This window comes from Lissotriton helveticus, chromosome 2_2 (assembly GCF_964261635.1).
Source record: "Lissotriton helveticus chromosome 2_2, aLisHel1.1, whole genome shotgun sequence".
Taxonomy (NCBI): Eukaryota; Metazoa; Chordata; class Amphibia; order Caudata; family Salamandridae; genus Lissotriton; species Lissotriton helveticus.
In genome coordinates, this window is record NC_136060.1 from 97,463,258 (window position 1) to 97,479,275 (window position 16,018).

General features: G+C 43.4%; 1 protein-coding gene across 1 annotated transcript in view; it reads left to right on the forward strand.

Moving 5' to 3' along the window:
- Nucleotides 1-16,018, forward strand: part of SGCZ (sarcoglycan zeta) — a 4,560,311-nt gene that overhangs the window by 2,939,885 nt on the left and 1,604,408 nt on the right. The window contains exon 9 of the mRNA XM_078678949.1: nt 14,443-14,637. Within this exon, the coding sequence (XP_078535075.1) occupies nt 14,443-14,637 (195 nt within the window). The remainder of the gene's footprint in view (nt 1-14,442; nt 14,638-16,018) is intronic.

Here is a 16,018-nt window from a genome sequence, read left to right on the forward strand (position 1 = left end):
ATGTGCCTGTAACCTTTGGTTTTTTCATTGAATTTCTAAGATTTTTTCAATTCTATTTGCTAACTATAATTTGCCTGTAACCTTTGGGTTTTTCATTTAATTTCTAAGATTTATTTAATTCTATTTCCTAACTATAATGTCCCTGTCACCTTTGTTTTTTTAAGTGAATTTATAAGGTGTTTAAAACATTATTTCCTAAATATAATGTCCTTGCCAAGGCCTATGATGGATCAGGCAGGCATACTGCATGACCCCCTACCCATATATAATAATTTCTGCCCTAGGTGTGGGCCATTGGAGCCTGTAAAAGCTCAGAAGGGGCTGTGCACTCCTTCCATTATTAAAACAAAGACTTCCTGGCTGCCTTTGGCTTTTCAAGTGAATTTCTAAGTTCTTTTAATTTCATTGCCCAACTGTATGTAACATTTTAGAGTGATTGTGTGACTGAGTGCAAGAGTCTTAGCGAGTGTGTGAATGTCTCAATGTGTGTGAGTGTCTAAGTGGGCCTGGGAGTTGCTGCATAAGAGTCTCACTGGGTCTGTGAGTGAGTGTGCGAATGTCTGAGTGGGTCTGCAAATGGGTGCGTAATTCTCTGAGTGGGTTTGTGTGTGAGTATGTGAGTCTCTGAGGGGGTCTGTGAGTGGGTTTGTGAGTGTCTCACTGTGCCTAACTATAACTTGCACCCCCACCATGCACTGCATATGACCTCACATATTACATCACTCAAAGCATGTGACATCATTTAGGACATCACTGATGACATCTCAAATGACATCATTCATGACAACCCACAGGGCCACTACTAAAATGAAAGCAGGGGGGGCTGCGCAGCCCCTCCCCAAGCCTTTTCAGTCTCCAGCAACCCCATCCCTCAGGGCTCACACTGTTAAAGTTGTGTGCACTAGTAACCACCCAGGGCACTCAGCATATACTTGGTGGGGGCGCTAGGGGAGCTCCAAGGCCTCTGTAGCCCCAGCCAGCTCCGTGCATGCAGCTGGAGCCTACATTGCTCCCACCCAGAGGGAACAGCTACTAAAGCTGCTCCACCCTGATGGGAGCAATATTTTGATCTGTGTCCCTACCCGCAGCATTGCAGTTAGGGAATCTGATCAATATTTTGCTCCTAACCAGCTTGGGGAGATTCGACAATGATCCTACCAAGCAGGATGATCAAACACAGGTTTTCTTGCCCATCCAATGTGGGCAGGGTAACAGCTATTTCCTAGATGTGAGCTCCCAGGACAAAGCTGTGAACTTTCCCCAGGGCATGGGTCCCTGAGTCCAATAAAGGAGGGGGGCTGTGCTCCCCATTTACCTCAATTTCAGAACTGGATATGGGTTTCCCGGGGCTTTAGAGGTGTTGAGGTGGGATTTGTGGCCCCTCCCTATTCGAATAATTTTGGCCATGAGCATGGACCTCCTGCAACCTTTAGAGGTTCAGGAGGGGGCTAACCAGCCCCTTTCCCACTTTGAAATTTTTTGGCCATGCTGGTAGGCTCCCCAAGGCCTATCATGGCTTGGTGAGGGGGCCACACAGCCCCCTTCGCTTGCTCATTGATTTTTGCCCTGGAGTTTGGCACCCCAGTGCCTCTGATGGCAAGTGAATGCGGACTGCTTATTCCCCCTCCTCCCTCATATGCAATGTATTTGGCAGCAAGGATGGGCTTGCCAAGGCCTATGATGGATCAGGCAGGCGGGCTGCATGACCCCCTACCTATATATAATAATTTCTGTCCTGGGGTGGGCTACCGAAGCCTGTAAAGGCTCAAGAGGGGCTGTGCACTCCTTCCATTAATAAAACAAAGACGTCCTGTCTGCCATTTTTTATTTTTTACAATCTCGGAGGAGACCCATGGGATCACAGCAAATTTTTGTGATTCTTTTTTTTGCTTTTGGCCCGGGGTTTGGGTGGCCCTCAAGGGTCCCTCCCATAGGGTGTAGGGGGTTAGGGTATCCCTACCCTGCCCCCTTAAATTATTTTTCATTTTTTACTTCTAGGTAGGAGTCCTGTAATGACAGCCAGCAACATTTTTCACATGTTGCTAGAGAGTCAGTGTGCTCAATCCTGTGGAGTCTAACTCCTGCAGGAGTGAGATGGCCCAAGGGAACTAAAGCTCCCTGTGCCAATCAGAATGCTCCATTTTCAGTTGTCGCTTTGCAAGTCTCTTCACACTCTTGTGGACCCAACATCCGGATATCCGATCAATTTTTAACCCTAATTTGTCAAAAACTACTGAGCAGATTTACATCAAATCACGAAAAGCACAATTTGCTGACCAAGATCTAGCTTCCTGCCAAATTTGGTGTAATTCCATTTTGCAGATTTTGCTGTAGCCTCACCTAAAGACGCCTATTCAAAATGCATGGAGATTTTGTGTTTTGAGCCCTCCCTTCCTTCTCTGTCCCTGCTTGACAGATCACCCCAAAACTTTATATGCACAAACTAATCAAAAAGTAGCACTTTTTTGGAAAGTTTCATGAAGACTTGTTAAAAGGTGCCAAAATTATGACCAACACAAAAAATGCTTTTCCTATGGAACAATTGACCTAATTATAACTACAGATTGGCGACCGCCTCTAGGATATATATATATATATATATATATATATATATATATATATATATATATATATATATCCCACATTGTGCTTGCTGCTAATGTCAACTATGAAGAAATTAATAGACAGTTTTAAAGAGAATGTAGTGTGTTCTTCAGCAATATTATGATGTTTGTCATGGAAGTACTGACAGACCTAACGTCTAGTGTATTAAATTGATAAGAATAAACTTGTATCATTGGATTGAACATGACCTCTTTCATAGTAGATTATATATGATTTCTGTACCCTAAACCAGACTTTACATGTAATGCGATATAATAATAATTTTGTGTCTTTTTCAAAGTGTGCAAACTTGTAGTATGTGCAAATTGACCACAAAACTACAACAACAAACTACAGCAATCCCTTAGAAAGCAAGAATCTATTCATAGACAAGTTTCCATTACTATTTTTGATTTTGATTTCGCCAACAGAACTTGTTTATTCTCTCCTTTGCCAAAGCAATCTGCAAGTGATTTGTGCAACGATCTCATAGCTGCACAACTGATTGTATCACTCAAACATATTGTTTATGTAAGTAGAAGAAATCTCAGCTATATTCTCATCAATAAAGTTATAATCATGTTTATTTTCTGTGCTCAAATTGGTCAAAGGTAATCACTTGTAACTCTGGCTTTCAAATCCACAGCAAACTTCAAGTGGTGAAAAAGCAAATAGCATGATTAATAATGGATGCAAACATCAGACCCCAAGTACCCCTTTTTTCGTTCGGGTGGTATAGTAGCTTCAGTGCCCATTCAGGAAAATTACAAGGTGCTTGTTGACTTTACTGTATATTCACGAGAGAGACGGAAATAAACTATACAGGGCATTCAATCAATCGACCAATCAAGTATGCCTTGTATAGCATGGCTAATCACCCCAAAGGGTAAGTTCCAAGTTATAAGTTGAAAAGCCAGGTCCAAAGTCCCTTCCTGAAGTGGGTCAGCGAGGTTGCACCGCAGAGATGAAGAGGGATGGTGTTCCAGTCTTTAGCACTGAGGTGGGAAAAAGAGAATCCTCTGGAGCGGCAGTGACGGATAAGTGGTGTCTGGGCGAGGTGTGTGGTGCTGAGATTCCTAGTAGGTCATGCAAGTGCAGGTGGTGGTTCATATAGGCTGGTCCTTGGCCCTGGAGTGCTTTGTAGGTGTGGGCCAGGAGCTTGAAATGGCATATTTTCTGGATGGGGAGCCAGTGAAGGTCTTTCAAATGCTGAGTGATGTGTGTCCTCTTGGAAATGTTGAGGATCAGTCTGGCTACCTTATTCTGGATTGTTTGGAGTCTCTGTATGAGTTTGGTGGTGGTGCTTGCATAGAGTGCATTGCCATAGTACAGTCGGCTGGTGATGAGTGACTGTGGAACAGTTTTCCTGGTGCTGATGGGGAACCATCTGTAGACTTTGTGGAGCATGTAGATTGTGTGGAAGCAGGCTACGGAAACAGCATTGACCTGACTTTTCTTGGAGAGTTCGCTGTCCAGGATGATGCTGAGTTTGTGGGCATGGTCTTTCAGTGCTGGGGTTGGTCCAAGCTCTGTCGGCCAGCGGGAGTCATTCCAAAAGAGGCGTGTGTCTACCAAAGATAAGAACTTCTGTTTTGTCCATTTTGAGTTTTAGACAGTTGTCTTTCATCTGTGCTGCGCCATTCTTCATACAGTTGTGAAAGTTGGTCTTCAATGAGGTGGGGTGCGGTGAGAGAATGAGCAGTGTATCATCGGCGTAGGAGATATTGTTGATATTTCATGATCTTACGATGTCATCAAGTGGTGTCATGTAGATGTTCAAAAGGGGTTGACTGAGGGATGAGCCTTGGGGTATGCTGCAGATGGAGTGCTTGGATTGCGAGCTGAAAGGAGGGAGGCGTACTCTCTGGGTGCATTACATGTGAAAGGATGCCATCTATCTGTGCACATTGTCAATTGACAAGTGTGGTGGGAGATGGTGAAAAAGGTGTTCACACAGAGAAATTATATTTTCCTATGTTTTTAATATTACCATACCATCAACAGAAAGTGTCACTTCACTCTTTGGAACATTGAGAAGAATTCCTGTGCATCACTGCATCCTGTAATGATGATTGTTCACTGGTAGAAATTAAACTCTGTAGACCTCTAATTACTCCCTTTCTAGCCTGCATTTTTTTGTATTCCCAGCATAATGAGGGAATAATAATCACTTGCAGCATCATTATTTCCTTTTACATTTGTGTTAGAAAATAGATAAATAATATACCGGGTCAAATGGCCTTCATGAAAAGTAGCTGGGAGGTTCATTAATATTGGATTTCTTTCTGACTGAAAGACAGCATCCCTTGTGCAAGGTTTATAGCTACTTACAGTTACAATTTATGTTGTTGACTATTATCACTGCTATGAAATATTGGCATGCATCGAATTACAATTTTTTTTTATCAGAACAGCCACCCAGCATATGGTCGACATAGAAATAAAATATGTTTGACAATAAGACTTTCTAAGCACCAAATACTTTTTTTATAGAGACCTACTTATGCTTGTCTTTTCTCCCAAAAGAAAGCATCATTCTGCATCATTACATGTAATATTGTACTGAAGGCTAACTATATCTTATTAATTTGTCATATTAACTGATCTGCACATTTATAGAAGTAGGCCCATAATATCCGCTATTATGGAGACTAGGCACTATTCACACATGATCTCCAGAACAAACCTCTCCTTGGAGAGCCCATTAACAAGCTGAACAATTTTTAGGTAAAATACAAATATGCCCTTCTTCCCCCACGACAGGCATAGTCTCAAGCACAGGAAGTCCGACATTTACATGAAATCAGTGGGGACCTCCTTAATGGTTTAGAAATCCATACTTGTCAGAGGAACGAATACAAGTGACACTCACTACTTCTAAGTCCATTGTTTCTCTTCATAGGATATCAAGATGAAACGCACACACTGAGGAATGCCAGACGACTTAAGTGATTAACTAGGCTGAAACGTTGACATATACTAACGTTTCTCTTCTCATTGAAATTTATAAAAACTCACTTATGTCTTCATTTAATGCATAACACTTAACCTGGGATCTATACAATCGTGTCTGACTCATATAGTACTCCCTCCTTCATAATATTGAACATGTTGTAAAGGGGAAATTATGAGTGTTTATTGAAAATATGTAATGAATACGTATTACAGTATTTTTTTGTTTGAGCATTTTTCGCAACAACAAGGATACATATATACAACGCACTGGTAGCGCCAAAGTCTGTGGTGCACATTGAAAGAGTATGGATTTGCAAGAGGGGAAGGGAGGGGGATAAAGACATAATAAACAGTCTGATTCTTGATAACAGAAAAGCATCTGCAAAACGAGGTACGAATCGTCTGTTGCATTCCGGGACAGGCAAGCGTGTAAGATCGCCGTGGGGAGAGCAGGCTCGCTGGCCCACAAGCTGTGGGTGAGCGCTGTCTGTCTCGGTCCAGTACAAAAATGTCTTAAAGGTTGAACTCGATGAGCCGCGTGGCCTAAAGACAGCTCAGAGGCATGAACTCCAAAGCTTTCACTTTTCTACGGATGCCTCATACAAGTATCAAGTGATCATGACATGCAGCAGATAAAAGGGTCCCCCACGGCCTGGAGTGCCGGTAGACGGTCACTGATTTTAGGAAATGATCTTTTGGAAGCAGCCAAAGTCAGCGTGGAGTCGGTTTATTCTGAGACTGATGCAGTGAGGTGGTTTTCCATTTTCTCAGAACACAGATCTTGGCCGTCGCCAATGAGGACGCCATCCGTCTCTGCTCCTGGGAAGTCAAATCATCCATACCCTCGAAATTATGTAACAATACCAAATCGGGTGGAAACTCTCTGAATGAACCAGACGCCAGACATTGGACCAGAAGAGCTCAGAATGGGAAATGGACCATAATATGTGAATAATGTTGCTGTCAGGCTGGACACGTCCACAGCAGCGTGATAGGGAGGTGAGTTTTGCTTGATACTGTTTGAGAGGGGACCAGTGCCAGTCGTGGAGCATTTTGAAATAATGAAGCATTAGGCGGGCTTCTCTGAAGCCCTTGTTGTAGGTTGAAAGGATCGCTGTCCAGGTGTCCTCATGGAATTCCTTGGGGCATTTTTTAGACCACATGGACTGCGGATGTTTCCTAGTGGGCTTGGGGTATAGCACATTTATAATGATGGTGTACAGTCCAGACATTGATTTCCTAGAGGTGCCCAATTTAGTGACATTGGTGTGGAGGACAGAGGATATAGGCATCGTCAGATGTCTCCTCAGTGCAATGCAATTTTTGAGTTGTATGAACTGCCAGGATTGGTAGAGGATTGGTAGACATCAAGGATGTATTCCGATTGCAGGTCTGGGAAGCTTTTCTTTGCATCTTGTCCTAGCAGGTGCATGGACTCGAGGATACCCTTTGAGGCCCAGGTATTGCAAAAAAGGGCCTTTCATCGATTCTGATGCTGGCATAGGTTGGTGGACATGAGTGTAATTTTGTAAAAGTCCAGCGGGAAGTCCTTCTCTCCAGGGACCTGTCCAGATGCTAGTGATTGGATGGCCTCAGACATTTCCTCTCATGTAATGTCACAGTGCCATTAGCCTTCAAAGCTGCGTCCAGCCTCTGAATCAGAAGTGCATCCAAGAATGTTGTTTCATCTTGAATGGTGTCCATTGCATCAGCCTTACATAGATGGAATTAGTAGAAGCAAATTCATTTGTCATCTCCATATGGTTGGTCAACCGCATACCCTGCATGCCACATATGGCAGGGATAGCTGAATTAGCTTTGTGCCTCTTGAGTTGAAGTCAAAATAGCCTGCAGGCCTTCTCACCATGTTCATAAGAAGTGGATACAATTGGAGTCAGGATTTTCTCTGCCAATGAGATATGCATAGCATTCAGATCATATTTTCTTCTGCAAGCAAAGAAGACAGTCTTTTGTAGGCAAATCCCTGTAGGGCTGTTGTATACCCATTATTTCCTTATCCAAAGCAGCTCTGTGGAATTAAAGAGTCGCTTGTCTGGTTGCCACATCCACTATCATATGGCCTCTGAAATAGGCCTTCTTGAGGACACAGATCCTTTACTTTGTTTCAAGGTAGTCTCATATCTGTGTGAAGAGTTACTGCTTCTCATGGGGTTGCCTATTGTAGTAGTGTAAATGTACCTGCTCTTTGCATTTGGTATGATAACCTAAACATCTAGATAGGAAGGGAGTTGTAATGTGAAAGAAAACAATGTGTGTTTCCATGCCATGAGGGCAGGAGGAAAAGGTAAAATCTCTAGCAGTTGGGCTGTGAAGGCTCCAGAGGTCCATCAGGCTATGGTCACACATCAGATTATGAAGAATATTTCTGCCCTGCATTTTACAGTGAATACAGCCCGCCTGATTTGTCCTGAAATGGATCTATTGTCATGTTACAGTCGCCTCCAATAATAAGGGAGGATGTCCCAAAGACTTTACATAGTCTACTGATCTGTGAGAAGAAGTTATTCATCTCTTTATTTGGGGCATGCACAGAACGTACAACAAGGAGGTGATATTGCCCTGAAAGTTTCACAGAAATATACCTGTTCTCTCTATTAGCCTAAGTTTGGAGTAACCTGGCTTTCAGATAGTTGTAAAGGAGAATATCATCCCCCTCTTTCTAGAGTTCTTGGACTAGTCAAGGAGGGGTTGGGACAATTATTGGTCCAATGCTGAATAAAGTACCAACCCTACCCAATCTCTCTTCCATTTTGCAGACTTTAGAGCCATTAATTGTGTTTCTTGTAAAAGTACACTGTCCGGTTTGTGAGGCATCAGAGAAGATGAGACCTTCTTGAGAAACAATGATGGAGAGTCCATTAACATTGAAAAACCAGATAGAGAGAGAGGACATTTGTAAAATGCCTTGAGACTCAAAGCAAAGGCTCCCGGTAGTGGGAGCAACAGCAGGATGGAGTATGGTGCAAGGAACAGCAGGGGCTAAGAGTAAGAAAAAGATATGAGAAGGGCCATCATGGATATGGGATGCCGTCACAGGGAACTCAGCCCAAAAAGAAACAGCTGGAGAGGTTTGTAATAGCAGTATTTCACAAGAGATTCAAGGTCTGTCAGTCTGAGCTGATACTTTAACCTTAACTTGTACTTTAACTGTAATCTGGTGGGCTAGCCTTCTCTCTGGGAGACTGGCCATTATACGAAAAGCAGGTTGTGACTGCAAGGTAGGATACAGTGATCGGCATGATCAACATTGTCAAAATGGTCGGATACCACTGCATGACCAATCACAGTTTCAAAGGAAAGGGTGATTTGACACAGGGGTGTTGATAGTCCGTGTTGGAATTTCTGTCTGTTTTACTGCCTGTGTGTTTCGAGGACCGGCGAGTATGTGGTTGTTTGAGCTTAAGGGTCTGCAGAATCTGAGGGTGGGGTGGTATGGGCATCAGCTATGTTCATCTCCCCATAGTGCAGGGACCTTAAGAGGTGTTCAAGTTCCCCAGGGTCAGTAAACTCTTTAGTTTGTCCGCCCATAGTTATGATCATGGTTACCAGTTCTAGAAGGCCACCCATATGTTGAGGTCCCTAAATTGTGGACACAGAGAAACCAGAATTTCTTGCGGACCAAGATATTTCATGGGAAGAATCCATCACTATGTAAATGAAACTGGTATGACGCTGAAATGGCCGTTACAGTGTTGCCATTAAATTAAAAGGGGGGGCTAGGCAGCAGAGCTTCTCAGAAGTCAGCCATCATCGCTGAGGCCTAGCCCTGTATCTGGTTTTATGGCTTTGCATATAATACCTTTTATTAAACTTATGAAATATACAAGGTTTTGATCTTCTCCGTTTTCCATACAGACTGAAAATGTATCTATGTTGTTAGAAATTTGAAGGTAAAAGTACATTTTGAATCTGTTAATTGGCCCTACTCTGTTTCCCTAGTGTTAAAGCTCATTTCTCTCCTGCTTTCTATTGACTCACCTCTTCAGTTTAGGATAAAAAAATGAATAGGACTATACAAAGCTCATTCTGAATATAATGTAAGCATTGTTAGTAAAAAGTGGGGCTTATTCACAAAGACAATTTGGGTACATATAGAAGTATTTGGTAGAACTCTTTTACATGCTCTTTCAAAATGGGAATACTCAATGAAATGTCAGATACAATTAATACAAATAGAAAGCACTCTGCCCTCTTTGTACTTTTATTATTTGAAAACTGGACATTTTCGGGGCTTTTTCAGAAAGGCATGTAAGATAACATAGAAGAATACTTCTTTAATAGTACTTCTCATACTCATAAAGGCTTTTGTGAATTGCCTCCTAATGTGTATACAGAGATGTATTTGGTGGGCAGCCAAACAACTTTCTCAAGTATGGCAATTGTTATTGTCACAAGGGGAGAGAAAACCAAGTTATTCTCATTCTGAAAGCCCTTATCATTACCTTCTTGTCTGTCTTTCGGGTTACATTTCGTACTCTGTGAGGGTGAATCTTTTTGCTCTGCTCCCAAAGGCAATATACATGACCTCAATAGAGTGATATTACCTCCTGTTTCTTCTGTCTTCTTCCTGAGGCAGGTTGCTACTTACTCTTTATACCTGTTGAACGGCAAGTGTTTATGTGATTCTTGTTATATTATGAGTACTTGTAAAGCGGGTTATCACCCACAAGGGTATTCTAGCACTGATTTGTTCCATTATTACTGCCTAATGTGGAAGGGTTTGGTGGCGGATCAAAGTCCCGTAGCAATCCTGTGACTTAGTTTAACTGGTGCAGGGCATTTTGACCTGAGAAGAGCCATTCTATAAGGCCTATGAGTCATCCAATAAATTCATATTGAAAGTAAACTGTAGGTCACAATGGTTGTCATTGAAGCGTCCGGCCACAGACACATTATTATTGTCTGTCATATTGTAGGACAATTTGAATGCTATAGCAATTGCTATACATTGCAGTGGTCTATGGAAGTTTTATTCATCCTCGTTTCACCTTTTTACTATTCCTTGAGACAGAGTTAGGTCTTGTATGGGACACTTGAAGACGCTATTCCTCAGCTCATTTGGGAATTTTGTTTCACTGTAGTGGTGGTGTCACTTTTGCTTGTCTCCTTGTTGCATTTGTATCTCACTCTATATATGTACCTCCTCTGTCTTAACTTTTTTACCGCTTGAGTGCTTTCAATTTGCTGTCCAATGGGGGTTGTTGGACTTGACCCTTTTGGCAGGTTCACCCCGAAACTTTTTGCATTTGCCTAGCCTCTTTCTGTAACCTGGTGTTGGTGATTTTAGGCCTCTGCGCACTTTTTCACTCTGGTCCAGTCTAAAGTGTGTGCGCTCTCTGTGAATGTGTGGTGAGAGCGGCCTGCCCTCCCATAGGAATGCATGGGGAATATGTGTGACCATGGTAGTTCCTGATGTGTGGGGAGTGCAGGGTCGAGTTTGGTATGTGCGAACTCATGAGATTAAATCGGCGCAATGATGTGCGTGGATCTAATGTGTCTAGTGTGGAAGTGCCACTTCTACAAGTTGGCATGTCTGTGCAGTGAATGTGAATTGACTGTCTGGCTTGTTATTGGCTGGAGCTGGCTGTTGTGCCTAGCTCTAGGAGTAAGGATGGGTCTGCCCGGTGGTGAATGGGGAGATCTGCATGTTGATGGCAGGGAGGAGTGCACCTGGGACCTGAATAGGGCTGGGCCCCCCCTCCACAATGATGGCTCCACCCCCTGTGGTGTGTCTGATGTCCCTAGCCTGTCCAGTGAATGGAAGAGGGGAGCTGAGCAAAACAAAGTGCTTAAGTGCTCCTGAACCAGGACTTCCTGGCGGGACTTCCGGTTTCAAAAAGGAAGTCCCGCGCCCGCCGCCGGAAGAGGGGGAGGAGCTGCCCACAAGACGAGGAATGGCGCTGCCGGTGCGGGGCTCCCATGGTTAGGGGAGAGCCCCACAGGCGCCACCTGGTGCAGCCCAACGACGGGAGTGAGGCACATTGCCGGTGCCTGCCCCCCCACAGCCAGAGAAATGAGGAGATTGCCGCCCGGAGGAGCCCCAGCCAGCGAACAGTCCGGTGAGTTAGGGGCTGCGGGGGGAAAGCTCTGGGCATGTGTTGAAGTGCCTGAGTGAGGCACCGTGTCCAGCCGTGCTAGGTGCGGCCCCATCTGTGCAGCGGGCCGCTCCCTAAAGGCATCACTGTGACGTCAAGAGCCCAGAGTGGCTCCACCATGGGGGCCTGTCTTGTTTCAGGAGCCTGCGCGCTTCAACGGAGGCATAGTTGTTTTAAAGGCCCCAATAGAGGTCCAGGGAGAAAGCGGTGCCGGGCCTGTAATTGTCACCAGGGGCAGAGGAGCCCGGGAATGTCCGTGTTGTGGGCACATTCCTTTCCAGAGCCACGTGGCTCCGCCAAGATGGGCAAGTTTATTTAAAAGTCCCTTGGGGGCCAGTGAAGAGCACCATGGATGTGTGTAGAGTCAGATCGCTCTAACGTTTGGGGCACCTTTTTGTTGAAGGACCCAGTGGGCTCGTGGAGCGCAGTTGATTTTAGAGCCAGATGGCTCCACCGCCCCTAAGCTGTTCCTAGAGCCTGGAGGGCTCCAGCGCATTGCTGATGATGGTCAGAGCCTAGAGGGCTCCAGCCTGTAGCGCAGTTGTTTCCAGGGCTACTGAGAGCCCATGCCGCAGTTCCTATCATTTACAGCTGCCCAGCAAGTAGTGGGCAGCTGCACCGTTTAGGCGCAGTTCTAGTGAGAGTCCCTGAGAGGGACAGAAGTGGCACAGAGGTGCCAGGCCTTCCACAGCTGCACAGAACCTAGTGCCAGCTGCAGCATTTAGGCCCTGTTCCTGTTCTCAGCTGCCCAGCAAGTAGTGGACAGTTGCAACGTTTAGGTTTGCGCAGATGGCGCACCCCTGACTGGCGCTGCATTGGCAGCACGCCTTGACATTATGGACACAGGGCATTTGAGCCCCTTCCTGAGATGTCCAGTTGGCTAGAGTACTGGTATATGGATAGGGCACAAGGTCCTAATATGATTGATGTGTTCCAAATGTGGTGCTAGGAAATGTAGTGTGTATAGTATGTTTTGCGCACCCTGTATCTGATACCTCTAAAACTGTGGTTTATGATTATGAGGTTGTTTTACCTATGTAGGTTTGTGTTAGTGAGATTGTACTTCACTCTGTGCTTTACGCTCTTAAATGTGAGTTATACTTAGGAGGTAGGGTCTAATGTGTTTAGACTAGTAAGAGACTGCATAATGTGTTTATGCTGGTGAGGTGGGCGCAGGATGTAATTCGCGCCTAAGGTGACTGTGCATAATGTAGTTTATGTTACAGGTTGAGGTGGAGTACAGTGATTACCAGTGACTACTGGTTGTAGGTTTATGATCTATTTTTACTTGTACCAATTTCTGCTAAGTGTTGATCCTGACAGTGGCCCACGTGGCCCTTTCCTGTGTATATAATCCCTTGTGAATATTGCCCATGCAAGTTGGCACAATGTATATTGTGTGATTACTATCTGATGTGTTTTGAGAATACAAAAGGTATTTTTTATATAACCTTGTGCGAAATTCCTTTTGTAGTGTGCCTGGGATGTTGCTGCTGTGTGCGTGTGCAAATGCTTTACATATTACCTCCGGGATAAGCCTGACTGCTCGTGCCAAGCTACCAAGGGGGTGAGCAGGGATTATCTTTGGCGTGTAACTCCCTTGCCCTGACTAGAGTGGTGGTTTCTGCCTGGCTTTGGCGTAAGCCTTAGCCAACCAGAAATCCCAGTTCTGACATGGGTGTTTCATCCGATGTCGTAGTCATAGTCTTCTCATGCTGTAGTGTGTTTTTTCCTCAGTTTGGTAAGGGGGAGTTCTGGCCCTGCTTGAGCAGGTTTGTATCTTCACTTGACATGGTGGTTCCCACATTTAGTGGTGAAGTGCTTCTGATTTAGCTGTTCTTAACCTGTTAACCTTAACTTGCCAGTGACTGTATTTGCCTTCTCCTGATTTTTTGTTGTGAGGTCCTACATGTCTTTCCTGAGCACAGAAATCAGTCAGATGTCTAGGGCGGACATCCTTTTTTTTCCTATTTTCTATTTCTCCATTGAAGTTTGCGATTGTTCAGGTGAATGTTTATTTGTCTGATGTCTGTTGCTGATTTCGACATTGGCAGCGCTTTGGAGGACGGGAATCTTGCTGTGTCCTCATTGAGTGAGGACTGTAGCAAGGACGACATACCAGGATGTAATGTCCCAATTACTTACCAGTAATCTTCAGTATTTCAAATTCAGGTGTTTCTTGATGAGGACATGCATCGTACCCTCCTATTTCTTCGGTAGTTCACTTCTTTGTCTTTTTTGCTCGGTATTGTACAGGAAGTGGTAGAGGGGCGAGGTCACTTATATAGCCTTTGGGGGTGTATTAAAACAAAAGCAAATGAGGTAGCAAAGCAGTTGTCTGTCTCCAGGGAGAGGTTTACCAACATAGAGTAAAGATTAAGACAAGTAAATCCTGGACTCAAAGTAATGAAGGTTATCGATATATAATTCGGTCATTTTCTATGTACCCTTCAAAGACTGACAAGGCAGAGACATTTCCGATACCGCCAGCACAACTTAGAAATAAGCTTCTTCATAAATGTTTGCACTATACAGTTTACTTGTGCATGATTGGTAAATCTTTACAGTTATATTTTGTTTCTTCTGAATACGCGATTATATTATTGCATCTGACAGTCTTCCACCTAACACATGGTGGAAAGAATAGCACATTCAGTAAGGTTTTACATTTGGATCGCAATTCTTTCTTAATGAAAAATGTTTAAACTGATGGTATGTTACTGTAAATGTGTAGCAGAAAGATTTATTATAGCTGGTTTCCTTGCAGATGACACGAGAACAGTACATATTGGCAACACAACAGAACAACCATCCAAGGACTGAAAACCCCCAGTTTTATCCAGTAGGAATTTATGGATGGCGGAAGAGGTGTTTGTACTTCTTTGTCCTCTTGCTGCTGGTGACCATGATTGTTAATTTAGCAATGACAATATGGATTTTAAAGGTGATGAATTTCACAGTGGTAAGTACTACCATCTATTTACTTTTGCCTTAGCAGAAATGTACCGATTCATATTCACGCTTACTATATAAAACTTGTTTGTTCAGTGAAGTTTCTAAATTATGGTGACCGAGATACAATATACCATGTATGCTGGTTTAACACAGGGAACATTGCTTAGTTTCACCTCACTTTGGATACTTAAACCCGCGAAGTTTTATACATTAGTTTGTCATTCTGTTAGAAATATATGTTTTACAGTAAACCGGCTTTGCTTACCTCAATGTATGTTTGCATGAAGTTATTGGGAACCCATATCGATTTTATATGATCGAATTTCTGTATTAATGATGTCGCTTAAGGTATGGTTATGAAGCACAACTATTCTTTTATAATAGTAAAACCAACATTGAAGCACAGAATAGATGTATTTACGGTGATTTCCAGACCTCAGGTTTTGCAGTTATTGTGATATTGTAACAACTATGCCGTTTTCTGAGCTTTGATATAACTTTCTCCCCTGATGAATGCATAATGGTAAACAAGTTTTTTGGGTTGTAGAAATGTACTTGAAATTTCAAATGAGCTTCCTTTACACAGCAAAAGCTGTCATTTACACATAAAGGATGGAAGATGACTCATCCAAACATGAGAAAGAGCACCGGCAAAGCACATTCTTAAATTAGACTGATTGTAGTTCTTAGGGCATCTTCGTAATGTACATGACTTTTCAGGCAGTGTGTTTGTGCAATTTGCCCCATATTTTTCTAAGTTTTATTAGGGTGCGAACCATTCAATGGTGGAGCTCAATCACTCTTCTTGCTCCCTCAGTCACATTCAGGCGAGCTACTTACCACCCACTATGTTCAGAGTTCCCCAATATCTCACTGAAGCTTTCTTGTGTGGTGAATCATCCAAAAGGCTTGGGGAGGATTAGATTTGTTTAGCACACTATTAAGTTAACCGACTATTTCACAGGTATCTGTAAAACCTAAACTATATTTGGCACATTAATTGAAATTGAATCTTAAAGTGCCTTTTACTGCTATTTATTGAAAGGCTTTGTAGGAGGGGGAGGGAGTCTGCCACAAACACCTTGTGGCGAAGTTGGGATTAATAGTTGTGGTCACTTCTATAGTCAATTTTGTGTGGGCTATTTATATCCCACTACTGTAAAATCTCACCAGCTGTCACTCAGGTTTTCTTGTGGGGTGAATCCCCAAAAGTACCTGGGTTGGGGTGGCATTGTTTTAAATACCTAGAAATATATATTAAAAAATCATGAGCGCCCCTTCAGAAAATCATGTTAAAGCTATTGCTCCTTAGTCAGCATATATGTGAAATTGTACTAAATACCACTGCTTGGCCTCACTTTTCCCAAACATTTCTATTTGAGAGATCC